This window comes from Saccostrea echinata, unplaced genomic scaffold (assembly GCF_033153115.1).
Source record: "Saccostrea echinata isolate AGI-Se365-2 ecotype Australia unplaced genomic scaffold, CSIRO_AGI_Sech_v1 ptg000001l, whole genome shotgun sequence".
NCBI lineage: Eukaryota > Metazoa > Mollusca > Bivalvia > Ostreida > Ostreidae > Saccostrea > Saccostrea echinata.
The window spans coordinates 6,646,449-6,674,422 of NW_026889750.1; the positions used below are offsets into that span (position 1 = coordinate 6,646,449).

At 32.6% G+C, this 27,974-nt stretch overlaps 1 protein-coding gene and 1 long non-coding RNA gene across 2 annotated transcripts; one reads left to right on the top strand and one right to left on the bottom strand.

Annotated features, from left to right (window-relative positions):
- Positions 1 to 392: 392 nt before the first annotated feature.
- On the bottom strand, positions 393 to 27,478 carry LOC133184286 (uncharacterized). The gene is made up of 4 exons (XR_009720806.1): positions 27,383 to 27,478; positions 25,856 to 25,966; positions 25,404 to 25,606; positions 393 to 407 (listed from the first exon to the last, which is right to left on the bottom strand). It is a non-coding gene; the product is annotated as an uncharacterized LOC133184286 (long non-coding RNA).
- On the top strand, positions 4,204 to 5,610 carry LOC133180992 (THAP domain-containing protein 1-like). The gene is made up of 2 exons (XM_061315490.1): positions 4,204 to 4,455; positions 4,826 to 5,610. Exons 1-2 carry the CDS (start codon positions 4,278 to 4,280, stop codon positions 5,608 to 5,610), a joined length of 963 nt encoding a protein of 320 aa, XP_061171474.1. The 5' UTR covers positions 4,204 to 4,277.
- Positions 27,479 to 27,974: the final 496 nt, after the last annotated feature.

The window sequence follows — 27,974 nt, forward strand, 5'->3', positions numbered from 1 at the left end:
GAGTATATTTAAGTATGAATTAATTTCTTTTGTGGTTTAAAAAAATATACTTTTCAAAGATATACCAGTAAATGATTGTGTGTGTGTTTATTTTGGGTGTAAAAAATAAAAAGTTTTGGGATTAAAGTCTTCATCCGTTTAATTAACTTGAAAGACAACTGTTTATTGGGTTGCACTAGAATTCTATGGAAATGACATTGATAACTATAGTGATTGGCAACTTTGATTAAAAAGCTTGTATCACAACAAAATAAAATGATTGTTAAAACACAGCAACTAGAATAATTGTCTATACATTATTCTATGACTGAAGAATAATGAAAAATCTAATAACATTCTGTATTGTAGGTGAACTCCTGTCCCACAATGCCGAGATTCAACCACACGATCATTCATTTCTTATGAATCTGCTTTACAAATTCAGCCATAACAGTAGTATGTATTAGACTGACAGAACAAACTTCTGATTATAGTTTCAGAATTTTGTCTGCTCAAGAAATTTTATTTCTTCAATAGCAAAAGGGATATATGAATGCACAATTAAGAAATAAGTTCTTTTTGTGTCTTCTTACATCTTCCATTTGCATTACATCTTCTCAGTAGTGCTAATCATCTAAAATATAATATAAACTATCACATTTAGTACATATATATTTCTATTAGAATGATTTTGCGTAAAATATTTAGATTTATGAATCAATATCCTATCCATAAAAACAATACGATATAAAAGTTAGGAAATAAAATGAAATAAAGCTATTAAAGCATTGAAAAAAATAACGTTTTTATTCAACTAATGAACTTGACATTTGGCATTGAGATTAATTTTTAAACATTTTATACTTACATGTACAGCATAAACCCCGCCAACCATATCTGAAGTCGCAACATGTGCCACTCCAACATTCATCGAAAAAACCACATAATACGCGGCAATTGCTATCACCATATATTTCTGGAAAATATTTTTATCCATTTTACTCTTAATTCATAAAAGAGATTTTCCTTGATTTTTTAAAAAATAATATTTTTCTATAAATTCTTTTCTGTGTGACATTAAACGAGATAAAACGTATTTAAGGACAACTGATACAAAAAAAGGCTGTATGAATAAAATTAAATTTTTGGATCTAGTTTGTTTGATTGTGATGCATATATTAAATTTCTTTTAAAAAATACTATTTCGTAATTTTGATTTTTATAATTCTCTAATATATCTTTAAAAAACTTTATATGATGCTCAAATTCTAACTTTTGCAGGACATTATTGTGAATTCTACAACAGTTATTGCCGAGATTAAAGATATACTGCGGATTTTTCCTCCAATAAATCAGAAAAAGTCATATACATTATTGATACAATAACTACAATACAAAAATATGTTTATTCGAACAAATGCAATGTTTTTAAATGCCACTGTAATTAAAAATAAAATATCTGAAAATTAACATTTTTCAACTAAAGGCTTGCTTTTGTAGTCTGTCTAGTTATGTTTGTGGTCACAACATATTTCTAAATATACATGATAAAGTTTTCCTTCTTGTGATACATATTATCAATCCATTTACAATAATTAGCATTGGAATATTTTTAAAAGAATATTTAGAGACACAAATCCTACTTACAAAAGGGCTACAGACTGTACAAATAAATTTAGCAAATTTACAGACCATATAACCGTACTTCTGTATTAGCAAGAGATTTTTTTCCTACTTGAATCTACTGCAAAATGGGGATTCAATGGTTTATTAGTTCTCATCGACCAATCTTAACATCCCATTGTCGGATTTGTGGGATTTGATCCCAAAACATAAGGATCAACTCCTTACTTTGCAATTTAGTACAAAGTGAGGCCTACTTACTCTTATAATTGCGTCACCCAATCTAATTGTCACTGAATTGTTAATTTTAAAAAAAGCATTCATTTGATTCTTTACGGGTAAATATTGTACAATTAAGTTTTTTTTTTACTTCAAATGGTCAATCATGTTTTGCTTTTTTTAAATTAAATCATATGATTATGATAAATTATATACTGATACACCTTTTGAATGACCATCTTGAGATATATGCATTACATTAAATTGAAAAAAAAAAATGAAGCAATATAGTCTGTAACCCCCCCCCCTCCCCCCGCACACACACACACACACACACCCTCACACACACCCTCACACACACACACAAATCATGCCTTGATTTAATTTCAGCTCCTGTTGCTTTTATTCATTATAGTTTGAACACCAATTATGCTTTAATTAATTGAATTGGAATTTCATTTGGCAATGAAAGTACACAGTACATTAGACAATTGATTTTTAAGTATGGTATTATAAATACTCAAACTAAGTGGTGTGAACTGTTATAGAAAACCAATTAATAAAAAAAAATGCCCAAAATTTTATTAAACAATTATAATTTCTTTAAGTTGATTGTCCACAATAGAGATGTTTACTGGTATAGTCCGTAGCCACCGTGCTCACATGAAATTCATCCTTCTTAGATGCTAAATTAAAGCTCATTCTTGGTCTTCAGATGGTCTTAAACTATATTTTATTATCAAAACACCAATTACATGTAATTCTGACATGTATTATTTTGTTCTGACTATTTATATTTTACTCTTATTGTGAATTTATATAACGTTTTTGTTTTATTTTGTTAAATTTCACAGGATTTTGTATAAATTGATTTAATATCCAAATGAAAGGATTTATTAAACACGTGTGAACTCCAAGGTATTAGTTTTAACAAATATTTACTGAAAAAAGCAACTATTTTTCTATGGTCTCTCATTAAATGAAAATACCATATGTATAGTCCGTAGCCCAAGGTCTCAAAATAGTCAATCAAAAAATATCTGACAGTTTTTCTCTGAGTATTACCAAATAAGTTTGAAATTTTCATCCCATATACAGTACCGACCAGACACAACCTAACAGAAAGCGCACCCCGTGTTCGCTTTCTGGGTTCACTTCGGGTTCGCTTGGGGTTCGCTATAGCTGACCCCGAGCGAACCCGAATCGAACCCGCAGCGGACCCGGAGCGAACCCCCAGCGGACCCCGAGCGAACCCGCAGCGGACCTAGAGGCGAACGCCGAAAGCGAACCCCAAATTCAGTAGCGAACCCAGAGAGCGAACGCGCGTTCGGTGTTGCGTAACAGAGCTGTCAATCAGGATTAGCGATAAAAACGTGTTAACCAATCAGCGGGTCGACCAATCAGCATGCCAATTTGTCATTCGATGTAAATAAAACATTGTACAAGCAAAGCGTGTTAATGTACAGTGTGAAACTATTTTTAACATTATCAAAAAAAATTAAATTAATATATTTTAAATATCCAGGTAGCATATTATATTTACAGATTTTTTTTTTCATCTCAAAATCCATTTATATACATTGCGTAAATTTATCAGACAAAACATACCCTAATGTATAAAAGAAAAGAAAAAAAGAAAGCAATGGTTATTACAATTGTTACTAAAAAAATGGTTCTTGACAAATTATAGCATCTCATTATCTCAAGATACTGTACTAGATTATGTTTATGTATGTGCTTTGATTCAATTATTTTATTTTTATAATTCTATTGTACATTTTCGTATAAATCCAGATCAACATCAAATAATTGATCTTCTTAATTGAAAATAAAAAAAAATAGAATGTACAGCATAAATGTCCATGTACATGTATGTCTAATCGTAAACTACTACATTATGGTATTAATTTGATTAATCTTTTTCAAAAAAATAATGTAAATCTTGATTTAGCTTGTTTTTTTTTAAAACTGTAATTAAAAGAAAAAAATTAAGCGCGATTTAAATAATTGAACGAACTAATTATCGGAGTAACTAAGCAAAATAGTAAGTCGTACAGTATTGTATTCTCTTAAATTTTCGTAACATTTACTGATAAAGCGTATTTAAGATGTTTAACGATTTTTCTCTGATGTTAATTATGTTAACTGCTAATTGTAGTCATGGTATTTTTATATCAATACATGAAAAATGTATATTTTTACAAAAGAAAAGAAAGAAAAAAAAAGAGAAAAAAAAATTCCCGATACTTACATATAGACCTTATTACGCGCCTTTAATTTAAAAAAAAAATCCTTCCCATAATTCCGTGCGCGTACGCATGTGCAGTGCTGCGTAGGGCAAGGCCACGCTAATCTTATTATAGTAGTTTACCTGTATATGCGCCATTTTGATTGTTTACCTGTATGACATGTGTCATCGATATCGTGGTTGGATTCTCTAGTTTAAAATCTTCACGATGCCTGCCCATTGCTGTGCATATGGCTGCAAAAACAGACAGATTCCAGGCGTAGATCTCAAGTTTTTTAGAATACCTAGGGACCCTCACCTGAGAGCAAAGTGGGTGTCAGCCATCAAGAGAGACGACTGGGAGCCCACCGAACATTCAAGGATCTGTTCCAAACATTTTATAAACGGTAAATAAAACTTTTTAAATATATTAATGTATTTTTTTGGATATTTATAATCCTTAAAACAAGTGGTATGAGTGATAAAAATAAAAGTGTGTTTAGATTACATTGGCGACCGAATTTCCTTACAAATCGAATTAAAGACCGAATTTCCTCAGTATTTTTATCAAAGACAGTATAAACAATAAGAAATCGAATTTAGATAATGTTTTCAAGCCCATCCATGATACGTATTATATTCCATAAAGTCAATATTTCGGTGATTAATGTACCTATAATTTAAAATCCCTGAATGTGCATTTTTTAAACTGTTAAAACATAATTTCACAAAAAAGTTATTGTACAGCAATTAATACAGTAAATATTTTGGTTATAGGCCAGCCTTCAAGGGATCCCACAAATCCAGATTTTGTGCCAACAATCTTTTCTCACCGAGCTGTTCCTGAAAGCATTCTGCAAGAAAAAGTTCAACGTCACCAGAGGCTTCTTGAAAGAAAAGAGAACATTGCTAAAAACGAATCCGCCCAAGTTCTACTCTCCTTGAGCCAGGAAGAACCATTAAGTGTCACAACTGGAACCTCCACACAAACACCAGTGCAATCTATCTGCGAAATGGCCGTACAAACTGAAATCTCACTGCCAGTCATGACAGGTCTGATTGTGACAAACCAGTACCTGAAGAGTGTGTGCGACAAGAATGCTGAAACTTGTGCCGAGTTGAAACAAGAGCAGGAACTGTTACAGCGCAAGTGTGAAGAACACGTCAAAGACACTGAAGCGTTAAAGGCCTCATTACAAAGACTGGAAGAAGAAAACAAATTTCAGCGGGATGATTTTGAGAAGAAGACACTTAGTTTCCAGAATCTGAAAGGGGATGATCGACGCACCAAGTTCTACACTGGATTCCCTAATTTTGAAACTTTAAGTGCAGTGTTGAGTGTAACATCTACAAAAGTGAAGAGGAGAAGGACAAAGTTACCAAAAGAAGATGAACTGTTGCTGACCCTAGTGAAACTTAGGAGGAATCTTGCAATGAACGACTTGGCCTACAGATTTAATATCAGCCAGTCTTCAGTGACAAACATTTTCCATGCATGGCTGGATGTCCTTTATACTTCATTAGGAGGACTTGTGAAGTGGCCTGAAACAAAAGCCAACTGATTATTCTTTGGTCAAAGTAGCTTTACAAAATCTGATGCATTACAATTAAAAAAAATATATATATAATATGCATAAATAATGTTTTTCAAACCTCTTAATACTAATCAAATAACCGAAAAAAGCCATCATATTGTGCATGAATAAACGATTTTTTCATGCTTCTAAATACTTATCAAGTAACTATAAAAAGACCATGATATTGTGCAAGAAAATTATGCGACAATATAAGCATCTATATAGAGAATATTGTAGACAAAAATCCATTTCATGTTATATCAGCCCGAAGAGCCCTATTTCAATCCAAATGGCTTATATGGAACCCGATGGGTTGATGTGACATATGATATGGATTTCAGTATGTAGTATTCTATTTATCATACATTTAAGATAATTGAAACGTGCATGGCTTCACACTTTTTGCTGATTTTAAAGTCATCTAAGAATGTTTGGTGCATGTATAAGACCTCTTTTATTTAAATTAAACAGTGCCAATTTAAAACTTATTATCAAGTTTGCAAACCTCAGTCATAAAAATTATTACATGACTTGTGTATTTGAAATATAATCAAGTTTAATTAAGCGAAAATCAATTTTTTTGGTGCATACTAATTATACATTTTTGCACGCCGAATCAAAAGGCTACAATTGTTTTATTATTTTCTTTTATCAGTTAATAAGAAATGTCTTAAATCCCATGTTTCTAATGCTCAATACTTTCTCATATAAGGCATTGTTCTGTCATTCGCATTATGTCGTCACAATTAAGAGCATCTGCAGTATCTATTTTAAGAAACATCCAGTCTATAAAAACTATTATGAAGTCAGCGCTTCACAGAAGAATGTTTCCAATTTTAGAAATAGCAGGTTTATAAATTTGTTTAGAAGCTTAAAATAGAAACACCCAGTTTATAAGACTTTTTATACTTGATCACGTGATTTAGTTTGAGCCAATCAGAGAGCTGGCAATAATAGAGAAAAATAATAATAATAACATTTCATAGAATCCCTGAGGAGTCATAGGACAGATATAAAAAATCGGAAAGCCTAATACACATCTAACTGACATGGCCCACCATACACATAAGTATTTTAGCTGTAAATAGGGGATTTTAAAATGCAAAGATATTGTGATTGATAGATAGGAATTATGTAAGTGACAAAGATGCAATAATAGTTCCAAAATACTTGTACCTAAAAGGAAGTGAAATCAATGAAATATGGAGATAACAAACAGTAATATAATCAAGCTTAAAAGTCCATTGAAACAATACAAATCGGGAGCAGAGCAAACACGGACCTCTAAAATACATCAGAGGTGGGATCATGTGCCATATATGTGTAAGCATCCCCTGTCGACCGGTCAGCCGTGTGCTTATTGGCATAATCGGCAAAGGGAACAAAATCCGTATACAATTCATGACCTAACAATTTGTATGAAAACCCTCAGTCAGCATTCGACTCAATGAAAGATTGTATTTGCTGATTAGGTCATTGTATCGACCATAGAATTTGTGAAATGTTGCCTTTTAACGAGACTTTTGATATCCTTGTTTCAACAACTTGTTTGACAAGAGCTTGCCTCGTTTGAGAAATTGTTTGTACATAGAGCATGCTCTTGCTTAACGAATCAACTGGCCAACCTAGTTGACGATAGGAAAGTTGAAGTCAACACATTTATCATAGAGTTTTATTGTTAGGTTACAATTAACGTCTTTTTCTAGTAAAACATCTTAATATAAAACAGGTTTGTCAGACTGTTGTCTCTTTTATGAGATATGGAGATAACAAATAGTAATCAAGCTCAGAGGCCTATTGAAACAATACAAATCTGGAGCAGAGCAAACACGGATCTCTAAAAGTATCAGAGGTGGGATCAGGTGCCATGAAAGCAATGGACAAAGTACGTATAGTTCATGACACAAGTATTTATAAATCAAACATATCCATATATTTGGACAAATGAGCACAGTCATGAGTCAGCATTGTTATGTTTCACTTATATTTATCATATTTTGTAATTATATTCTTAAAGTGTTCATGGATGAAAATGCAGACAATAGAAAAATAAGTTCATAGTTTATGGAATGGACTGCGACTATACATTAAATGAAGACTATTAGTAAAAATTCTAACATTTAAGGACCCTCTCCACACTCCACAATAATTTCAGGGTACTTTTGTGTAGTTAGACTGACCCATCATTTGATATAGAAATAGAATAAATTGTAATCTGCACTGTATGACATAATTTAAAATAAATCCAAGTATTCTAAACATTACTATTAGATCAAGATAGAGTAGTTGAAAACTTTATTTGCATGTATTTTCTCCATTTGAGTAAGCAAAAGCGAATTTTATTTATAATTACGTCATTATCTTTGAAGATTTTCCCTGGATAAAAAAGGGACGCTCCCTATATTAAAAATGAATTAGTTAATTTCAAAATATCCTCCTTTACACTATATAATTTTCTCAAAGTTCAAAAATCATTTTTCGTCAGTGTATAGAGGGTCCTTAACATTATTTTAAAGTTTACTTACTTTTGAAAGACATGTTTCTTTGATTATACAGCGAGAACAAACAATTTAAAGAAACGTAACACCCATAAAGACGTATTTACAGCTTCTAATCATGAAACTGTTAATAATGGTTTAGTCATAGAAGGAAGATGCTTTTAAAAATTAGATTTTTTGAAAAATTGTGTCATTTTCAACCCTTTAATAATTTCTTTTTAAATTTCCAGTTTCACTAAGGTAAACCGAAATTTCGAATAGCTTTTATGTTATAGATGCAACTACATGGTATGTACACTAAACTTTTATTATTTTTATCAATTATTCAACCAAATTCAACCAGAAGATTATTCGATTTTAAACAGTCACCCAAGGTCTCACACGACCATTCAAATAAGCTCAGTTAGATCTTGAAATAGATATTCGTATTTGTGAAGTTTAGAAACTACAATTGAGGTATTGTATCAATTTTCAGCAAAGTACTTCTTAAGGTTTTTTTCCCCTGATGTTTCAAGATATTCTTTACAAAGACTGATTATGAATACAGGGTGTGTCAACATTATATACAAGTCTCATTCCCGATACTGATGATGACTAAGAGGATTTCTCTTAACTATTATTTGGTTTGACGCTCGTTACAACCACTGTTATGTAATCAGATAAAAGTTACTGGTAAATTGTTTAAATGCCATTGACAAGGGTACATATATCCCTCCAATACCATAAAATTTACAATTCTGACTCAAGTTTAAATGCAGTACCTATATGCAGATGTAAAACAAAATCCCGATATGTATGCTCATTATGGATGAAATATTGCCGACTAGGATGAGACAACAATCAATTAATCATTATATTTAATAGTATTTATAATTTTATAAGTATCCACGGTTTTGGAATGTATTAAATTTAACAAAAAATATAGCAAGAAAATGTGAAATATTTCAGTTCCGCCATTGATTTCTGCCTTGTTGTCCGTTGAGAATTGAATCTTACTTTTCTTTAAAGAATTGTTTCTTGGAGTTAACCTATTCCATAAATTCTTATTGTTAAGACACACCCATTCATATAATACAAACGTAGAAAATATAGTTTTGGCAACTTCTTCATATAAAGATAAAATTGTTAAAAACTTTTCAAAAATATAATGACAATGTACTACACTTTGTAACTCAAATTAATTGAAATTTTAAATTTCTGCAAATTTTCAAACACTGTTTCATGAATTTCAAAATTATGTGGTTTTTCTTTATATGTGTTAATTAATATACATTTATTGACTGGGTTCGAGGGCAATATGCGTTTTGTCGAATCCAAGAACCAAACTGTTTGCTAAGGCCGTTAAGCCGAAGGCAAACTGTTTGGTTCGAGGGGTCGACAAAACGCATTTTGTCCGAGAACACAGTCAATAAATGTTTTGTTATACCTTTTATTTATTTATATATTTTTTGTACATACTTGTATCTTGTGCTGGATTCAATGATGTAAATCTTTACCCGCACTGCAGTAAAACTCGGCCAATTCTGCCATCATGAATGGAAATAATATTTAGCTGATACCACCCACTGTGTGACGTAAGCCGTCCAATATCTCACTGTGCGGTCAAACATCGATTTATTATGACCGTTCAGTAAAACATTGGACTTTTTAAAGTAAAAATTTATATAGGAATCAATTTTTTAAAGGTAAAACATTTTACTTCTGTTTTTATTTTTTCGGTGTCATCTATGTACTTTGATAAAATACGAATTGAGAAAATAGCAATTGAGGATGTTTAAGATATATTCTTTTCATTATTTGCGATTTAATTAATTTTTTTTTTTTTTAACTTTAATGTATCATTACAAATTTATCTGCTCTGATTGTTTATTTGTTTCACAAAATGCTGAAAGCCCAGGTGAGCTTTTCTGATCATATTTTGCGGCGTCCGTCTGCAAACTTTTAACACTTTTGACTTCTTCTCCGGAACCACTAAACCAATTTCAATCAAATCTGCTTTGTTTAAAAAGAATTCAAGATTTTTCAAAAGAGCAGCACAGTTGCTGTCAAGGGGGAGATAATTAGAATATGTGAAACTTTGATGGTATCTTAAAAAAAAAAACATTTTCTCCAAGAGAGACTGGACCAGAAAAAGATGAAATTCATGTTATATGAGAAATTCTTTCAAAGTTGACTCAAGTTTGTTCAAATCATGACCCCCCCCCCCCCCCAATGGGGAAAAAAAACTTTAAAAATCTTTTTTTCTCAAGAACAGCAGGGCCATGAAGTGTTAGTATATTAATATGTACGTATCCTCAGGTAGAGTAGATTAAATCATTACTCTTTAAGTCTAAATTAGGGCAGCAATATGGAGCCATTTTTTTCATGAGAATTTTATCAAATTCTTCTGAAGAACATCAGGGCATAGGTGATTCGGACGAGTGTTTTGGCCCATGTGCCTTTTGTTTTCATAAAATGAGAAAAAATGTTATTGCTAAAAGAGAAAGAAATGAAAATCCCAATGTTTGCTGTCAGAAAAAATAAGAATGAAGGGCATTCATTCACGTTTTTGATGTCCTTGCTTATCCAAGTGCATATTAACCAGGAAGAATATAAAAACAACCCTAAAGGATTGTGTAATTACAAAACAGACAATAAAAAGGTGCATTGGCAATGAAATGAAAAGAATAATAAATGTATTTGTATAAACATTAAAAGCAATCGAAAAAAGATTTAATCAAAATAATTACACGGAGTTAGTTTGAAAAAAGCTTCCGACAAAATATGTAAAGTTAGAATGTCGTGGGGTTAAAGACAAATTTCCTTTTATAAAATAACAATTATTGCTTTGAAATCAAAGATAATTTTTAAGGCCGCCTTTTCTTTTCTGTCATTAATTTTCAAAATGGAAAAATACAATCTAGTTTTAACTGCTTAACTTCTTGATAGATGAAAAATTACAAAGCAGAATTTAAAAGTGTTTTGATCAAATTAGATAAAATCGAATCAAATATTAATTCAGAGATTTCCAATATCAAATACATCGTTTTGATTCCATCATTTAAAAAAAAAAATAATAGTTTGAAAAAAAAGTTTGAAATGTATCTTGAGAAGAAAGTTGCATAAAGTATAATGAAAACTCTTTTGTTGAGATTTTGAGCTTTCATTCTTTGAGATTGGTAGGCAAAAGTTGGCAATTCTTAATTGTTGGAAGTTCCAGGGAAGAAAATTTGGATAATTAAATGGATTAAAGATTTACAATGCAGAATAAATGATATAAATAATGTTACGTGATTCATTGAAAAGAGTACAAATCTGATAGAAACTATGACTTGTCTTTGAATGGTCGGTACCAGGGCTTTCATATTTCACAGGCGTATTCCTGTTGACAAGACCTTTCTTTTTGTAACAATTGTTTTAAATTCTTGACCTTATTTTTAAAACATATCTTGACCTTTATTTTGTTTGGTCTTGGTTTTGTTTTAATTAAGGTCATTGTAGCCTAGTGGTAGGGCGTTCGCTTCGTGATCTCGTTCGCCGCGCCTCGTCAAACCTAAGACATAACCATAAGTAGTGACAGTTCTTTCGCCAAGACCCAGGCACTAGAAGTGAATAACACCAGTCTTCCGGATGAGACCTTAAAAACAGAGGTCCCCTGACACGGAAGGCGTTGGCACGTTAAAGAACCCTCACTGCTGAATGGCCCTGAGTATAGAGTATTTAACTACAGAGTACGGAGGTCCAAATTTGAAGCCCTTCACTGATATATGAGTGAAAAATTCTTAAACAGGACGTTTAGCAACACACAATCAATCAATAAATCTTTTAATTAATTTTAACTGTGTTTGACTTTACTTCATTTATAAATCCATATATTGCAACAAAAGGGGAAAATGAGTTTTAATGTGTAATTTAATAATATACTCATGATAAGGAATATATAAATTACAAAGAAAACTCAACAACTCCATTTTTTGTCCAATAATCAGGAAGTATTATGTTTAAAATGACCTTCAAAACTGTGTTAAAATAAGCATGTTCAATGCATTTTTTAATACACTTTTAGAGAGAAATTCTATTCACCCGTGTAATTCCGAGTATTAAGATTTTAAATGCTTTGCAAAAATTAACACATGAATTCAGTGATCGACAAGTTTGTATCATGCAGGGATATCGTGCCAATGCAGGTACAATTATTAAACTAGGTTGAACGTCTTTTTTTCTTGTCTCAGTTGTCAAATTTTCCAATAGTACAACATTAACGTCAGTTGAGAGTGTGAATAATCATATTGTTAGACAAAGAGCGCGGGGGGGGGGGGGGGGGACAAGTATTACTAACAATCTTCTTTATAGGTGGTAAAGACTTTTTGTTCATAAAATAAGGCTTTGGAACATCAAAGGATTTTAAAGTACTTGTAGTTATAGATACACAACTACATATAGTTATTCCTTCAATTTACATTTTCATTTTTATATATACAATGTATAATTTTCCCATTTCGTTTGATAAAATGGACTTAGAATGAGTCAATTAACCAGCAGTATTTAAAGATTTAATTATAAATGAAAACAATTGTACAAAACGTTATCAGGCTATGATAACAACATTTATTCATCATGTACATGTATAAAACGACTTATAGAAACTACAGGATTAAGTATGTGAATACATTTTTTGTGTATGCCTCATTTAGTAAAGTTTAAACACTGTTAAAGTGACATATACTATTAATATCATAGAACCACTCTTAATTATCTAAGATATGCATGCTTTATAAAGAGTGCTAGGTTGAAATAAATTAAAAGCAGGTCTGGATGTTAGAATCATAAGAATGCCATTATTTACATTTACATTTACACATTATTTACATTTTTTTTTAAACTTCCGTAACTGTAATTCAAAGAACTTTTGAATGAATAAATGAATTAAATCGATGAATATAATCAAAATACCAGTATATCAGTCTCTGTATCACACACAGAACCCCCCCCCCCCCCCAATAGGATTTTCGAGTTTGTTTACTTCATTATTTTCTCTTGTCAAATTTTTGGGGAGGTTGCCCCAAATGGGCATAAATAATAAATATATATAACATATAATTATAGATATAATAATAATAGACAATACATATATACCTAGTAAAATTGATGCAAAGCATCAAATTAGATGCGAACAAAATTTAGCATTTCAAAAAATACTTTCCCAATTAAGCGTCGAATAAAGCATAAGATAATCAAAGCTGAGAGGAAGATCGTTTTTATTTCGGACCGTCTTCAAAGCAAAAAATAAAAAAATAAAAATAAACAGATAAAAAAAAACTTATTACAAAAAAATACAAATTCATCAAATAAGTAGAAATTTTAGTGCATTTGTTCATCAAATTGATTCGCCGATTTAATTAAATCAGTGATGAATGATAAGAATACTTATTGTCATCAAAGTGAAGATGTAGGCCTCTTTACCGATGATTTCTGCAGAGTAGGTTATGCTGCATGGCGCGGTTCAAAAAGTAAGAAAAAATATATCCTTTTGTCATTCACAGCTGTAGCTTATTCAAAACAATTTTTTACCAGTTGAACAATTTTTCAATTTTATTCATCATGCACTTTTACCACTGAATTATAATTCGGAAAATCATGACGATTTACGTTCATATCTTACACACTGACACACTCCCAGGTTTGGGAGTACATATTGTAAACTCTTTTTACATAATCATAAATTGATTATTATCTGATGACAAATGAAAATTAATTTGAAACATAATAACAATTAAAACTTAGTTTAAAGCAAGTTTTTAAAATATTTTACCCATGATTTTATACGTTATCATTAAAGAATTATTTTACTGAACTAATAAAGAAATAACGTCTCATTTCCCCATGTGCACTTTCTAACACAACCACAATTAGAATAATCTGCCGCTGCTGCGGCCGATAATCAATTTGCTATAATACATTCTTTATGTTCTTTTCTATTCATAACGGACACGAGAGAGGTAGAGATAAAGAGAAAAAATGATTTTTTTTTTTAATTTATGTGTATATTTAATTACCTGCTAATCTTAAATAAACATACCGATTTTCAATAGATTTTCTTTGCGGCATCTACTTAAATATGGCTATGATTATTTTTCTTTCCCCCTTAAAATAATTTTTTTACGAAAAAAAATGAAAAGGTTTTTTTGACGATGTTATCTCTGATATTTTCCCTGCATGGTCTATGAGCGGTAGTGCTCTCCAGCGTAAAGAATACTGCTGTATAAAAAGTATACGCCAAATACATGTAGTTCTACTTTGTCATTATCAGCGGAGGAGGTTCTCTCTTAATTAAATAACACGAGGACTGTATATTCAGTAAACGTGCGCAGAGGACCAACCTAATGTATATTGTACAAGCTTATCTTTTAAAAAGATAGGTGAGCTAGCGCTGTAGCTATCATAAACCACAGATTAGATATATGAATTATTGGATTAATTTGCTGAATCGATTAAGGGGACGACCATTTGATTCTGAGGAGTAGGGTCGGGTGGGGGGTCTGACAAAATCTTTCGATTTAGATTATTTGTTTTCATGCCAGTCAAGGATAGATTATTTATTTTCAAGATGATCAAGGACAGATTATTTATTTTCTTCTTCTCTGAAAAAGTTTGACAAAAGCAATTGTCAATAACAGATTATATATTTTCTTGCCGGTCGTGGAAAGACAGTTATTTATTTTCAACTTTTTTGAGGACAGATTATTTATTTCCAAAATCTGCCAGCCCCCCCCCCCCTTCAGAATCAAATAGCCTTGAAGTTCCCTAATTACTAATAGGAAGACACAGTGGTACACTGGAGGTAGTGTTGGGGGGATGTGTCTTAATTCAGAATGGTGAATGTATCAGCTATTCAGTGTTTAATACAGATTATTCATCAGACTATCTATAAAAAAGGCTACTGTTGGATTTAATTCGGGATACCCAAAGTCAAAAAACATTACAATAATGAACTCCAAAGCTTTGTTTTGAGTGTGGTTTCACATTGGCAATGGCATGAATCATTAACTGTGCTTAAAGCATTCTGTAGTTTACTGTAATTTCAATTTTGAAGTGAAAAATAAGAAATAAGTAGAACCAATGAACACCTAGTTTAAAAATATTCCAGTGTGGTACTGTTTTGTAGCAATCGCATCCTTTCGGGCCTTTCCGACAAGCTCGGAAAACATATCCGAGGTTGTTATTCCGAGCTTGCCGGAAAGATCCAGGAAGATAGTTAAAAATAGCTAGTTTTTTTAATTATAATTTTAGAAATTATAACTGATCTGTACAGTTTTGGCATTTATTGTTACCTTTTGTACATTTATTTAAGATTAGACAACAAAACGCGAAACTTCAGATCATATGTTTTTTCAGATTAAAAAACGAAATTGACATGGTACAGTTTATCTACAGCAGTATTCCCAGAATGCCCTACCATGAAGTCGAGCATACCTATTCCAGTAAAAAAGACTAACGAAGTTGCTAGCGCTCGAGAGCGCTGGCAATAACAATCGGATCATTACTCGGGCTTTTCCGTCAAAAAATGAAAAATGAAAAATTAAAGAATTATAATTATATCAGTGCTACTGCATTGTATCAATCTCTTCTTGCGTCTTTCCGACAAACTCTGAAAGATTTCCTGGGTTTTTTTTTTCTGAGCTTGCCGGAATTATCTAGGAAGGTAGTATACATGGTTAGCTTTAAGGAAAGCTAGGTTTTACCAGTTGATTTCTACAATCTTGGCATTAAATGACCCAAATGTTCTTGTATTTTAATCATTGGTTAGACAATAAATTAAGAAATTCAGAATTCGTATCATATCAATTTTCTATGATAAAACGAAATTATCATCGTACAACCTATCTTCAGTAGTTTTCCCAGAATGTCCGACCGTGAAGTCGAGTATGCTTTTTCCAGAAATATAGACTAACGTAGTTGCTAGCGCTCGAGAGCGCTAGCAACTAGGTCAAGAGAGTAGACCCAGTTCTAAAATTGGTATAAACTAAGCTTGTTGTTGATAATCAATATACTCTCCTTACTTGATTGCAATATTAATTTATTTAATTAAACTATCTAATTAATTTATTTATTGATGTTTATTTATATTTTCATTTATTTATTTTTCCTCTCTGGGATCAACACAAGTTGTTTGTGTTTCCCGAGGACAATATTGTATAAAAATTCCTTTAACGAGGTTTTCCTCATTAGGATCAATTCAAGTTGTTCTGAGGACAATATTACAAAGTCCTCTATCGAGATTTTCCTCATTGTGATCAACATAAGTTGTTTGTGTTTCCATAGGACAATATTAAGCTCCTCTCATGAGGTTTTCCTCATTGGGATCAACACAAGTGGTTTGTGTTTCCCGAGGACAATATTACAAACTCCTCTATCGAGGTTGTCCTCATTGGGATCAATAAAAGTGGTTTGTGTTTCCCTAGGACAATATTACAAACTCCTCTATCGAGGTTTTCCTCATTGGGATAAATACAAGTTTTTTGTGTTTCCCGAGGACAATATTGTATTTAAACTCCTCTCACGAGGTTTTCCTCATTAGGATCCATACATTCAAGTTGTTGTCTTTCCTGAGGAAAATATTACAAACTTCTCTATCGAGATTTTCCTCATTTGGATCAACACAAATTGTTTGTGTTTCCCGGGGACAATACTGTATTAAAACTCCTCTCTCGAGGTTTTCCTCATTAGGATCAACACAAGTTGTTTGTGATTCCTGGTGACAAGATATAAAACATTATATTGTGATATCTTATTCTTTGGCATCAACATTACTTAAGAGGGTGACTGTCTTATTCGGAAAAGTCTGAATATACAAAATATATTTCTCTATACATACATATCATTATAAACCAGCTAATTTTAATTTAATAATTTAAAAAAAAATAATAACGATAATATGAATGCAAAAGTACCCTTTGAGCAGCTAATTCAACCTGACATTCCATTGAAAGTGTTAGAAAAGGTAAAGAAAAACTTACGGATTTAATGTATTTATATATATGTCTATAGTTTACATAATAAATCCGGAAAATATAGATCCGATCATATCCCTTTTATTTCTTTATTGACCGGATATAGCAAATTAGCTCTAGCATAAAGTAATTTCCTTTTACCTCATCACTAATTATATAAAGAATTAGAATTATATATTTTCAGCATATATACCATGCCTCCAAAGAGACGGTTAGGTAGGGCAGGAGCGGTTCCACTCAATACTTCCCGAATAAGGAAAGAGAAGAGGTTGGTAGCAGAGCAAACCTCGGCACCAGATGATGTGTTGGAAGAAATCACCAAAACTGTCACTGAAAGGGTTACGGCTTCAATAACAACACTTATTAGCGAAGTTGTCAACACTAGATCATCGAACTCGGATAATCAGGGGAGTATAGACAATAGTAATGTGCATGCATCTTCGAAGATTCCTATCTCAGATAATAGTGTCACGGTAAATACTCAGTCTAGTGCATTGCCCGTTACGATGAGTCAAATAAAGGTAAGGGACAAACAGGATTTTTCAGCACAGCAGTGCCAAAAGAAGCTCTTGTGTCTGATCAAATCAAGGCCAAGATCTGGTCTAATCAGTGCATTGATTTTGATAAACTGTTATCAAAGGAAAAACAAAAGAAGGATAAGTTATCTTTGCAAATAGAGAATAGTGATACTCAGGGGAAGATAACCATTCACCAGGTTGAAAACGATCGATGCCGAAAACAACTCAAGTGTTTCTTCTATGCATGACTGAATTACATCTTGGAACAGGTATGCAGCAATCTATTGTATAAAATATCCTGAACAGCAGTCAAAATTAGCCAAGCATTTAGAGGCAGTAAGAGATACAGTATTGCTGATGCCAAAGGTAATTGGAAAAATTATGATGCAGAATTTAGACAGCTTGTATCACAAGGACAGGTAGCATGGGGGATGTTCACATGGAATTGTATGTAAATGCTAGACTCAAAACTGATCTATTGACAAAAGTAAGTAGTTAAAATAAAGACGCACAGTCAGGGCCCAGCCCGAAAGGGGCTTGTTTCCATCATCATGCAGGTAAGCAGTGTCTTGCAGGTTTATCCTGTCGCTTCCAACATAAGTGCATCCTCGCAATACCAGGGGTCCTGAGTCAACACGTTGCCGTTGGACCCCTGGCATATTTAATTCGATATTTTGTGGGCTGACTGAAGCGATGTCTTTCGAAAAAAATTACAAATCTTGATTGTTTTTCTTATTTTTCAACCAATCACATTAAGCCATTCTATGATAAACAACTTGTAACAAGTGCATTTGAGGTGTCAATTGAATCCTTATCTAACTTTTAATAAAAGCTTTAATTTGATTGGTGCTTCTCAATGAGAGAAGCAATCCCTAATATACAAGGGGTGCTTCTCAATGAGAGAAGCAATCCCTAATATACCAGGGGTCCAACGGCAACGTGTTGACTCAGGACCCCTGGCATTGCGAGGATGGCATAAGTGTTACAACTGTGGTGGCTTCCATCCATTTATTCACTGTAAAAAAAACAACACAGCAGCCCTTTCGTTTCCTGCAAAAATTCTACAACCAAACAAATAGAAATAACAAAGAATTTGCCAATTTTTCCAAACAAAGGGATGACACCAGTAAAAGTAAGTAGATTGGCGGAATGGTTAGCTGGTTATGATGAAGATGAATCCAAATATCTAATAAATTGTTTTTCTAATGGGTTTCCTTTGGGTTTTATTGGTGAATGCCCTGGTATTGAATCAAAGAATTTTAATTCTGCTTTCTAAAACCCACAGCTTATATACATTCGTAAGAAACAAAAGGAAATTTTGGCTGGGAGGGTTTATGGACCTTTTGAAATCAAACTATACCTAATTTACAATGCTCTCCGTTAGGCTTAGTTGAAAAAAAGAACATGGGGAATACAGAATGATTCATCATCTATCATATCCGGAAAACAAGTCCATCAATGACGGGATTCCACGGGATGAGTCATTTGTTCAATACTCATCTGTTATTCAATTAATTAAAGAATGTGAAAAAGGTGCATACTGCTGCAAGGCAGATATAATGTCCGCTTTTAGAATTATCAACATATATCAATCACAATTTAAGTATCTTGGTTTCAAGTGGAATAACAAATATTATGTGGACTCGTGCTTGCAATTTGGTCTTGCAGAATTTTTGAAAGATTTTCAACAGCATTACAATGGATAGCTCAGAATAAACTGAAAATATCCCATGTTTAAGATGATTTTATAATAGTTAATAAATCACCCACTGAATGTGTGAAACAGCTGAAGGCATTCCTTAATATGTTGATGGGTATAGGGGTCCCAATAGCACTGGAAAAAACATGTGGCCCCAACTAGATCATAAATTACTTTGGATATGAATTGAATTCAGTTAAAATGGAATCTAGGCTTCCAGATGATAAGATCCTTAAGTGTGTTATGAAAATTGAATTAATTTTACAACAACAAAAAAATGACACTTAAGGAATTTCAATCACTGATAGGTTTATTGCATTTTGTATGTAATGTAGTGTTGCCCGGCAGTTCTTTTCTTAGAAGACTGAGAGACTTGACCATTGGAATTAAAAAAAAACCAATGATATAAAATTATATTTACAAAGGAGGTAAAAGAAGATCTAAATGTTTGGCTGAGTTTTCTTTAAAATTACATTGGATTTACCATGCTTTTGCCTGATATTTGATTACATTCTACTGAAATAAAGTTGTATAAGGATGCATAAGAGGCTGTTGGATATTCTGCAGTCCTTGGTTCTCAGTGGTTTCAATGAAATTGGGATATTAATTTGCCATACCAAAATATAGCTATTTTGGTTTTGTATCCTATTGTACTTGCTGTTCAAACGAGGTCAAAATACCTTGCTAATAAATGCATTTTGTTTAACACTGACAATCAAGCATGTGATCAATAAGCAAACAGCTAAGGATAAGCACTTAATGCTTTTGTTGAGGAAATTGGTGTTAACCTGTCTAGAATTTAATATTTATCTTAGAGCAATATATTCGTCAAGCAAAGAAAATTTTCTATGTGACTATCTTTCTCGTTCCAACTTACAGCAATTCCTAGAACTGGCTACATGGGCAGACAAACATCCAGTAAAGATACCTCCTCTTCCGCCTTTTCCAGCTTGATTGTCGTTAAGGGGAAATTGCCAACCCTTGACATTTCATCTGAATTTACCTTCTGTTTTACTGATGCATACAATATTCTCTGACAACTTTTAACAGTAACTTTTTTAAAAAATATAAAGTTATATTAAATGAAAACCTTCATTAGGCGTACACAGGAGTGTGAAAAACGTTCAACCTAGGCAAGAACACCTTTATGATGTCGGACATAATTTTTACACCTTGGATAACCAAATTCAACATCAGTGTCTGTGTGAATAAACTTTCGAGACAGATTCAGTCCAGGTCATATGTTTATCCCTGATTTGGATTTTATTAACAGTTCATTTGCGACATAGTTATTCCTTAAGTAGCAGTATTCCTACTAATAGACTGCTATAAGTAGATTTACTTTTTTTGAATGGATCACCTACGTGGCGCAGTGGTTAGAGCGTCTGCTGTAGAGTCGCTGAGTAAGGAGTCGATCCTTAAGTCGCGGGTTCGAATGCACTGTAGGACGTGGAGACCGGTCCTTCGGATGAGACTGTATAAACCAAGGTCCCGTGTCGCAGTAGGTGTTGGCACGAAAAAGATCCCCCACTGCTCAATGACCCTGAGTGCCGGGTAGGACAATTTTTCAGCTCTCCGTCGGCAAGTGGTGGCGTCTCCATATGAGTGAAAAATTCTCGTGAGGGACGTTAAACAACAAACAAACAAACAAACAAAACTTTTTTGAATGACAAGCAGTGCATATGTTTATCTCTGACTTGGAATTTTTTCATCCAGGTGTACATTTATGGCTCTTGGTTTCATTTGGTACAAGGTAGGACATCTGTTTGTTCATACCAGCTCATTAATATGTGTGGAACTATCATACAAACGTTTCAAAAGGACAAGCAGGACATATGTTTATCTCTGCAGACTGGAAGGAGATTATTCCTTTTACAATTACTTTTTATTTTTGACAGGTATACTTGCACTTTACCCCTTTTTTCTTTCTTTTCCTTGGGGTCTGAACTTGAAGAATGTTTTTATATTATGTAATCATTTACGCTACATATTATGTAATCAATGTTTACTTATCAATTATTTTCATAATTCGGTTTCATTTTGTTGTGATTTTTTGAGATAGATAATAGTAGCAAATTAATATTTTTATGGATTTCTTTACCAATATTACGTACACTGTAATTAATAACAATTATTTTCAATAATTAAAGTCACATTAGTGGCAAAGTGCAACATACCTAAGTGTTTTGTCGTTTATTGAAATGGAGAGTGAAGGCGGCTTTTTGAAATGCTTGGATACTATAATAACTGTGAGTTGGGTCCGTAACAGTACACAGAAATGTTAGGGAATGAGAAGTTCTATAAATGAGCTATTTTATTAAAGGAATTCGCATTGGCAATTGTACATAAATACAAATAAATGGTGAGGATGTGTGTAGCGCTAATTCATGATAACGCAAACTATTGAATACCCAGTAAATGCGCTAAATTTTGAATACGGCAATTTATGTACACATATTAACAGTATACTTTTCAAAGATACACCACCAGTCCATGAGTCTGTGTGTTTGTGTTTATTTTGGGTTTTAACACGGAAGTTTTGGGATTAAATTCTTCATCCCTTTAATTTACTTGAAAGACGACTATTTCGGTGTTGTACTTGAATTCTATCGATATGACATTCATAACTTAAATGATTAGCAACTTTGATTAAAAAGCTTGTATACATAATATATTACCAACTCTCAGGAATAAAGTGCGGGGATCTCCATCATTTGTAATTTTACTGTGTTGCAGACTTTACATGAACCACTAATATTCGCGGTATTTTCACGATCAAATTTGCTAATGAACCACTATTCATTATAATTAGAAAAGCATACACACACACCTTTTTTTGAAACACCAATTCGTTATACAAATGGTATGGTCGAACATGTTGATAAAAAATAAATTAATGGAATGGATATTTAAAAGAATTAGAATTTTTCCATATAATAATTTACATACAAAGTACTATAAGACAAACCAACTGTAACAACCCCCCCCCCCAACCCCCACCCCCCACCCCTCGGATCACACAACTGAAAAAATAAGTAAGATATAAAAAAAACTGAAGAAATATACTTGTATCACCGTCTACAAGTTGACCGTGAATATTAAACCTTGACATTTTTGTATATGCAATGTATATTGAACTTAATAATTTACACATGCTCTGAAGAGCAGAGGAAATTCTGGTCGATAAAATGGATCTACTTCCCAACTTTAAAAGTAAATATGACGTGATTTTTTTCAGTTAAACAAATTTAAAATTTAAAAAAAAGAAACTTTAGAATAGTAAAATACTTCTGGGGGTCTTTGAATTCTTCAACAATACATTAACATCAATAAAAAGATTACGATACCATGTTAGTTTGATTCACAGTGCCAACACAATTCTAGAAACGTGGTTCTGAATATTTATAATAAATTTTTAATTTCTAAATAATCTTAAAAATGCACTAGCAATTATACGATTACATGGAAGTCTGAAAACAAATTATTTGTCTTTGTTCCTTCTTGCGTAAAGTCCAGCGAGGGTCTAGGAGATAATTGATTATGCAAGGTGAAGCAAGACGAAGTGCGCTAATTAAGAGATAATTAAGTGCTCTGCCTAAAAAATTGAAAGACGGTAGATTTGTTTAATCAAAGTTTCAGTTAGAGAGAATTTATGTTCTGATTTTCTGATCTTCAGATCTTACTGTGTCGCGAAAGTTTTACTGTGTCGCACCCATAAAATTTGAATCGTTACTGTGTCGGGGAAAATTTTACTGTGTCGGGCAATTGTACATAAATATAAATAAATGGTGAAGATGTGTGTAGCGCTAATTCATGATAACGCAAACTATTGAATGCCCAGTAAATGCGCTAAATTTTGAATACGGCAATTTATGTACACATATTAACAGTATACTTTTCAAAGATACACCACCAGTCCATGAGTCTCTCTGTGTGTGTGTGTGTGTGTTTATTTTGGGTTTTAACACGGAAGTTTTGGGATTAAATTCTTCATCCCTTTAATTTACTTGAAAGACGACTATTTCGGGGTTGTACTTGAATTCTATCGATATGACATTCATAACTTAAGTGATTAGCAACTTTGATTAAAAAGCTTATATACACAATATATTACCAACTCTCAGGAATAAAATGCAGGGATCTCCATCATTTGTAATTTTACTGTGTTGCAGACTTTACATGAACCACTAATATTCGCGGTATTTTCGCGATCAAATTTGCTAATGAACCACTATTCATTATAATTAGAAAAGCATACACACACACCTTTTTTGAAACACCAATTCGTTATACAAATGGTATGGTCGAACATGTTGATAAAAAATAAATTAATGGAATGGATATTTAAAAGAATTAGAATTTTTCCATATAATAATTTACATACAAAGTACTATAAGACAAACCAACTGTATCCCCCCCCCCCCCCCTCGGATCACAAAACTTAAAAAAATAAGTATGATATTAAAAAAACTTAAGAAATATACTTGTATTTTTTTCTTTATGCTTTTGAGAATTGATTTGAAACTTGCTATGTACCTTTATAGTGAAAAACTACAGATCAAGTTTGAATTTTATCACGTTTTACCAAACGGTTCCAGAGTCATTCCTCTTTTTTAAAAATAGTTCAAGATCGGGTTCGTGCTGCACTATATTAATGTTACAAAACGAGGCTGTCCAATCTCCTATGCAGAGTTGTCGTTCGTTCCTCTCTCAGACACATGAATGTATGAACCGATGGTAGAGAGTGGAGGTTCTCAGGTTTAAAATTATTGATTTCAAACTTGCTAGGTAGCTTTATAGTGACAAACTATAGGTCAAGTTTGAATTCTGTCACGTTTGACTAACAGGTGCTAGAGTAAATCAGTTGTAAGCATTCCTCTATTTTTATAATCGGGTTCGCGATCGGGTTCGTGCTGCACTAAAATGTTCGAAAAACGAGGTCGTCGATTGTGACAGAAGACGGTAAAGTAATAGTGTGCATTGTTTTCAGCAATTCCTACCAGCGAGTACTTAATATACTTGGCGAAATAGTACCAGATGCAATAAAGACTGAATATTTTTCCCGATTTGATTTGTTTTTTATATCCCTTTTTATTTATAAGTTATAAATAAGATATAAATTAAAGGCAGAGATTTGTTACACGGTGGTAAATGCCAGGTTAGGGAAAACGAGTAACGTAAGCAATTGTCATGTTATTCATACATTATGCGATTTTAGTCAAACACGTCTTTGTAAGACAGATTTCATTCCAACATTTCATTCATAAACAAGTAATCCGAAATGTCCACATTGGGGGGGGGGGGGCGCAGTTATCATATACAGGGTCTTATAAAATGACATCCTAAAAAGAAAAGGGGTCGTCGATTGTGACAGAAGACGGTAAAGTAATATTGTGCATTGTTTTCAGCAATTCCTACCAGAGAATACTTAATATACTTGACGAAATAGTACCAGATTCATAAATAAGTAATCCCATATGTCCACATTGGGGGGGGGGGGGGGCGCAGTTATCATATACAGGGTCTTATAAAATGACATCCTTAAAAGAAAAGGGGATACCGGTAGGGGACATGTATTGCTTATGCAATACTCTCAGAATGGTTGTTTAATAATATCTTATGGCAAACAGTACACATGCTATAAAGCACAGACTTACCTCTCAAATGTCAAAAATAAACTGTATATTGGTTCCATAAACTTTTTGTAAAAGTAGGTCAAAGGCCAAGCTCAAGATCGACGTCCATAATCATGGTAATTTACAAAAGCCATAAGGCAAAGCAAAATATATATGTGAAAAATTTCAAATGCAAATGTCTTCCAGCTCTCAAGACATACAGCTAGAAGTACATACATACAGGCAGACGCCAGGTAAAGTGATCCCTAAGTGTCGCTCTTCTCTGCAGGTGACACAAAAATGATTGTTGAAACAGAACAACTAGAACAATTGCCAAAAAAATATTCTCTGAACAAAGAACAATGAATAATCAAAGGTACTGTACTGTAGGTGAATTCCTGTCACACTATGCCAAGATTCAATCACACGATCATTCAATTTTAATGAATCTGCTTAACAAACTCAGCCGCAGAAGTAATGTGTATTAGATTGACAGAACAAATTTATGATTATAGTTTCAGAATTTATTTTGTCTGCTCAAGAAATTTTAATTTTTCAAAAGCAAAAGGGATTTTTTTAATGCACAGATATTAATAAAGAAGCTCTTTTTGTGTCTTCTTACATCTTCCATTTGAATTACATCTCACATCGCGCTAATCATCTGAAATACATGTATAATATAAATTATTACATTTGATACATATATTTTTCTAATACAATGATTTAGTGTAAAATATTTAGATTTATATATCAATCTCCTATCCCCACCCCACCTCCAAAACATGATAAATTAGTAATAATATCAAAGGTAATCAAATTATTAAAACAATGAAAGCAAATAAAGTTTTTATTCAAATAATAAACTTGACATTTAGCATTGAGATTAATTTTTTAAATATTTTATACTTACATGTACAGCAAAAACCCCGCCAACCAAGTCTATGGTCGCAGTAATAGTTACTTTGACAGGGCCAGACAAAACTACATATTACGTTGGTGCATTCTCCATCACCATATATTTCTGGAAATTATTTTAAGCAATGTTTTCTTTTTAAGTCTTAAGACGTATTTTCATTGACCAATTCTATTAATGTTTTTTTCCCTATAAATTCTTTTCTGTTCATCATAAAACATATTTCAGGACAGATGATTAAAAAAAGATGGATGCCTTGATTGAAATAAATTTTAAGACCTTTTTTGGTTGTAAATAAAGCAAATATTAAATTTCTAAAACGAAATACTAATATTGTAATTTTGATTTTTATAATAAGATTTTACAAAAGCTTAATATTGTGTTCAAAATGCTAGCTTTCTATTTTTATACGTGTAAATCTATACAACTTAATATCAATTTGCAAATCATAATTGTGAATTCTACTACAATTATTGCCGAGATCAAAGAAATACCGCGGATTTTTCCTCAAATAAATCACGAACGTCATCAAAAAAATATAAAAAGAGAAACACATATCAAACTTCTAGAGTTGAAATGAATATTTTACTTTAGAATCTAAGACTTATTAAGACCATATCAATGTGTCATCTTCCGCAGTCTAAACAGGGTGTATTGCCTAAAGCAGCTGAAAAATGTCTATTTTTAAAGTTAAATGAGGCTGTTCCACGGAATTCCCCACAACATTTTCACATAAGGCAGTAAAATAGACAAGGGATTTTGTGTTTTTTTTACATTCATAAAACCAATATTTACAAACAAGTTTATAAATAATTAAAGGATATTTTTAACCCAACGAAAGATCAAATCGTCTGCATTCCATTGCAACTAATACACAAGTAAACAAACAAAGTGACCCTATGGCGTTAAATGGAACAGCTTAATCGCAACATGTTGACCTAATTCGTTTCTCTATAGAAGAAACAGTCGGCCATATTTATGACTGTTATTTTGTCTGTTTGTTTGTTTGTTTAACGTCCCTCTCGAGAATTTTTCACTCATATGGAGACGCCACCACTTGCCGGTGGAGATCTGCATATTTATACATATACTCGGCACTCAGGGTCATTGAGCAGTGAGGGATCTTTTTCGTGCCAGCACCTTCTGCGACACGGGACCTTGGTTTATACGGTCTCATCCGAAGGACCGGTCTCCTCCTCCCACAGTGGGATTCGAACCCGCGACATAAGGATCAACTTCTTACTCCGCGACTCAAGAGCAGATGCTTTAATCACTGCGCCACGCGGGCGACTCTTATATTTGAAACAACACTTCAATCTTACACTTTGAGGTTATACAACATTCACAAAAACTCAAACTTTATTTCTTAAACCTTGAATTACAAATGAATCGGGTAGAGTTATTAATTTCACTTTGTTAACATGTCTTCGTTGTTATTTTCATGATTTTTTTGTTAAAAAAGAGTTTTTTTATATAATTTATACTTAAGTATAACTTTTTCTAAACATATAACGAAATTCTTACCGTGAATAATGCTTAGCAGACAGAAAAGGAACACTAAAACAGCCAACACTTTTCCCATTTTAAGGAAGACCGCTGAAGATAATTTTTCAGTATTATTGGGATCTTTTTATTTCATCCTAGATTTTAAGCGGACCAATCATTACTTTGAATTTAAACTTAAAAAAAATAATTCAAATTTGAGTTAAATTACATGTCAGCATCAATCATTTGTGACATTGATGAAAGAAAAAAAAATGCAATGAATTAACATGTCATTGCAGATATGAATAAATTAACATGTCATTGCAGTATGTATGAATGTACATTATATACAAAATAAAGCGGATATTCTTAGAATCATTGAAATTATATCGACAACGTCAGAACGTGGTGTATGTGAATTTGTTCAGGAATTGTGCGTCTTTTAAAAATCATTCGAATCATATATTTGAAACTTCATTTGCTTTTTTCCTTTTAGTTTACGAGTCATCTATTTCACACGGTAGCCTAGTGGTAGGGTGCTCGTTTCGTGATCGGGAGGCCGGGGTCGCACACCGCATCAAACCTAAGACCCAAACATAGGTAGTGACTGTTCCTTCGCCAAGCGCCCGCC

Coding starts and splice junctions, on each gene's coding strand:
- LOC133180992 (XM_061315490.1), top strand. CDS start 4,278: ATGCCTGCCCATTGCTGTGCATATGGCTGCAAAAACAGACAGATTCCA. Junction 4,456..4,825: donor TTCCAAACATTTTATAAACG/GTAAATAAAACT, acceptor TTTTGGTTATAG/GCCAGCCTTCAAGGGATCCC.